Source organism: Rutidosis leptorrhynchoides, chromosome 4 (genome assembly GCF_046630445.1).
Source record: "Rutidosis leptorrhynchoides isolate AG116_Rl617_1_P2 chromosome 4, CSIRO_AGI_Rlap_v1, whole genome shotgun sequence".
NCBI classification, from domain to species: Eukaryota; Viridiplantae; Streptophyta; class Magnoliopsida; order Asterales; family Asteraceae; genus Rutidosis; species Rutidosis leptorrhynchoides.
This window is the reverse complement of record NC_092336.1, coordinates 598,605,643-598,608,451: the sequence shown is the minus strand read 5'-3', so window position 1 is coordinate 598,608,451 and position 2,809 is coordinate 598,605,643. Positions and strand designations below refer to the sequence as shown.

Sequence of the window (2,809 nt, the reverse complement as noted above, 5' to 3'; positions counted from 1 at the left end):
AATAGCTATAAGATTATTCTTTTTTTTTTATTTCATACCTTTTTCAAAGTTTCAATATTTAATTATTACGCATAGTATATCTCAAAAACTTTAGAAGAATTGAAATAAAAAAGGACCCACAAAGAGCATATAGAAAATAAAGGTAAAAAGTCGTAATCTTCCTACTAACATCTCAATTTCAATCTGATCTTTGGGTATCCATCTCGATACTTTCGTTGCTCACACTATTCACAGTTCACACCATTACCTGTATATTCATTTAATTAAGTTTAAAATGTTTTCAATTTAAAACATCATTTAAAAAGATAAACAGATCAACAGATTTCTAATTTCTACATACTGATTAGAATTTATAATATGATACGTCAAAGTTAAAACTACCTTAGATATGTGTAATTTATGACGCTAGTTAAGCTAATTTCACAAAACGAAAATACGTCAACCGTTTATATATTTGTATATGAGTGGTGATATATCCACCACCATTATTTACTATATTCATCATAAAATATGTATTAACATGTTATGCTATATAACTTGTTAATACACAATTACAGTCAATGTAGTAAAAACTATCTGGATATATTAATATTAATTCCTTTGTATATAGATGTTTTTAATTTTAAGAAGTTAGAAAAATACAACAAGAAACACCAAACAAGAAAAATAGTTTAACTTTCTAATATATTAATGCCCCCACACCATGACACCAATTACAAATTACATATACGTAGTAGTATAATATTAACTAAAATTAACAAAATAATATTTTTTATTTTTTATTAAATTAGAAAACCATTTCCAATTGCTAAATTCGTATCCAAATGAGTTGTTTCATACACCGGTAATTCATCTCCATACTTCCCCATTCCAATTGCAGATAAATTCTCCAATTCAAACAAATCAGAACTCGTGCTACTAGAAGCATCATCGTCATCATTTTCATCGTCTTCATAATTCATCTCGATTTCATTTTCGCTTTTCGTTTTACTCGTAATCAGATCGACTTTTTTCTGGTAATTTCTCAACAAATTCCTCGCAGCTTCTTCAATTCTTCGAGTTTTCTCACTCGAACGAACGTCGTACTCTTCAATGTCACGATTTTGAACGAATTTGATTGTTTTTGGATCCGATTGTTCTCCGTACAACGATTTATGTCCGCACGGTTGACAGTCTTCATCTACAATCACACTCACCGGATAAAACCTAACCGATCTCTTTTTATTACTGCTCAATTTACCTCTAGACGACGGCGTTTTACTTAAACACGATCGCGAATATGCAGACGCTGATGAACATGTTGACGCATTAGTCGATTTTGATACACTCGCTTCGTCTGATGATGATTTCATGTTCTTCGTTGTGAAAATCGAGTTCAAAAAAGTCGCTAATCTACCTCCTGGCGATATAGGTTGCTTCACCTTTTTCAAATCGCCATAGATCTTCATTGCTCGTGATTTCGTCTTCACGATACCTTCGTGTTTCTGTTTTGATTGAATATCGTCATGCTGATACCTTTGTCCGTACATGTTATCGTGTGATTCTCTTTTATTGTAATCATCGTGTTGATGCGTGCTTGTTCGAATAGAGTTAGGTTTTATTGAGACGCAGTAAACCGAATCAGCTTCAGATGATGAAAAACCGGTACAGCTGGAACCGGATGAGCTGGAGCTCGAATTAAAGCAACGTAAGTCACGTTGTGAACTTCTTTTTGTAACTTTATCTTGTATTTCATGGCGAATTTGAGAATTAGTATTAAAACTTGTGTTTCGATATTTAGGTACTTCTTGATCGTTTCGTTGATCGATAGATCGGTAGATCTCGTCGAGCAACGATGAAGAGAAAGAAGGATTGTGTCTAGCTGGTTTGTACATGATGGATGTGAATGTAGATTTAGAGATGATTTTAAGAGGAAATGAAATCAGAACACATTTTGAATAAAAGTAAGGAAAAAAAAAAAGTCAAAAATACAGTAGTAATTAAGAGGTGGAATGTGTGCTGGAGAAGAGTGAGGTAAGAATGATTTGGGGTTTAGAGAGTGAAGTGGAAAACAGGGGTTTGTTGATAATGAGAATTGAAAAGGAGATCAAGAGTAGTAGTTGTATGGAAATTATGTATGGTGTGCTTATAAAGAGGGCGTTTGAATTGGGCTGATGGCCTTTTTCGCTTTGTCTTCAAACTACGGCGTCTGAGGTATGTTACTTTATCCATCTATAACTCAATCTTGTATTTTTATCGGTCCCTGAGATCTCCCCTTTTATCTCGTTTTTGGAATGCAATCGGGACGAGATGTTCATCTTCCGAGATTTCTCGGTAACGGGGGACAAATTAAGTCAAAGTCACGATTTCTCGAATTTTCTTGCTAATTTGTAAGATTTTCTTCTAAAATTCGTAATTTTTAAGATTTTCTCGCTCATTTCTCGAATATTTTTATAAAATCCCATAAATACATATATAAATATACATATATTTATGTTTTTATGTATATTTTTATTTAAAAACTATAAAGTCAACGTAAGTCAACGTCCGAGATCTCTCCGAGATTATTCCGAGATGCCGAGATCTCCCTAAAAAGTCTAAACGAGATCTCCCCGAGATCCGAGTTCTCCAACCTTGATTTTTACACCTATATAATAAAGTAAGTACTCCATCCGTCCCAGATTAATTGTCTTCGGACAAATATCACATAGTTTAAGAAAAAATGACTGTCACATGTACCTTTTCTGTACTTTTTCTTTACTTTACAGTTTTACCCTCAATCAATTAGTTAGAAAACCCTTTTATTTTTTTAATTTAATTAATTTATTAG

General features: G+C 32.8%; 1 protein-coding gene across 1 annotated transcript; it reads right to left on the bottom strand.

The window, feature by feature from the left end:
- Positions 1 to 597: 597 nt before the first annotated feature.
- Positions 598 to 2,074, bottom strand: LOC139903927 (protein BIG GRAIN 1-like A). Its single transcript, XM_071885852.1, has one exon. The coding sequence runs from the start codon at positions 1,872 to 1,874 to the stop codon at positions 783 to 785; it is 1,092 nt and encodes a 363-aa protein (XP_071741953.1). The 5' UTR covers positions 1,875 to 2,074; the 3' UTR covers positions 598 to 782.
- Positions 2,075 to 2,809: the final 735 nt, after the last annotated feature.

Excerpts from the sequence above, each read along its gene's own strand:
- LOC139903927 (XM_071885852.1), bottom strand. The coding sequence starts at position 1,874 with ATGTACAAACCAGCTAGACACAATCCTTCTTTCTCTTCATCGTTGCTC.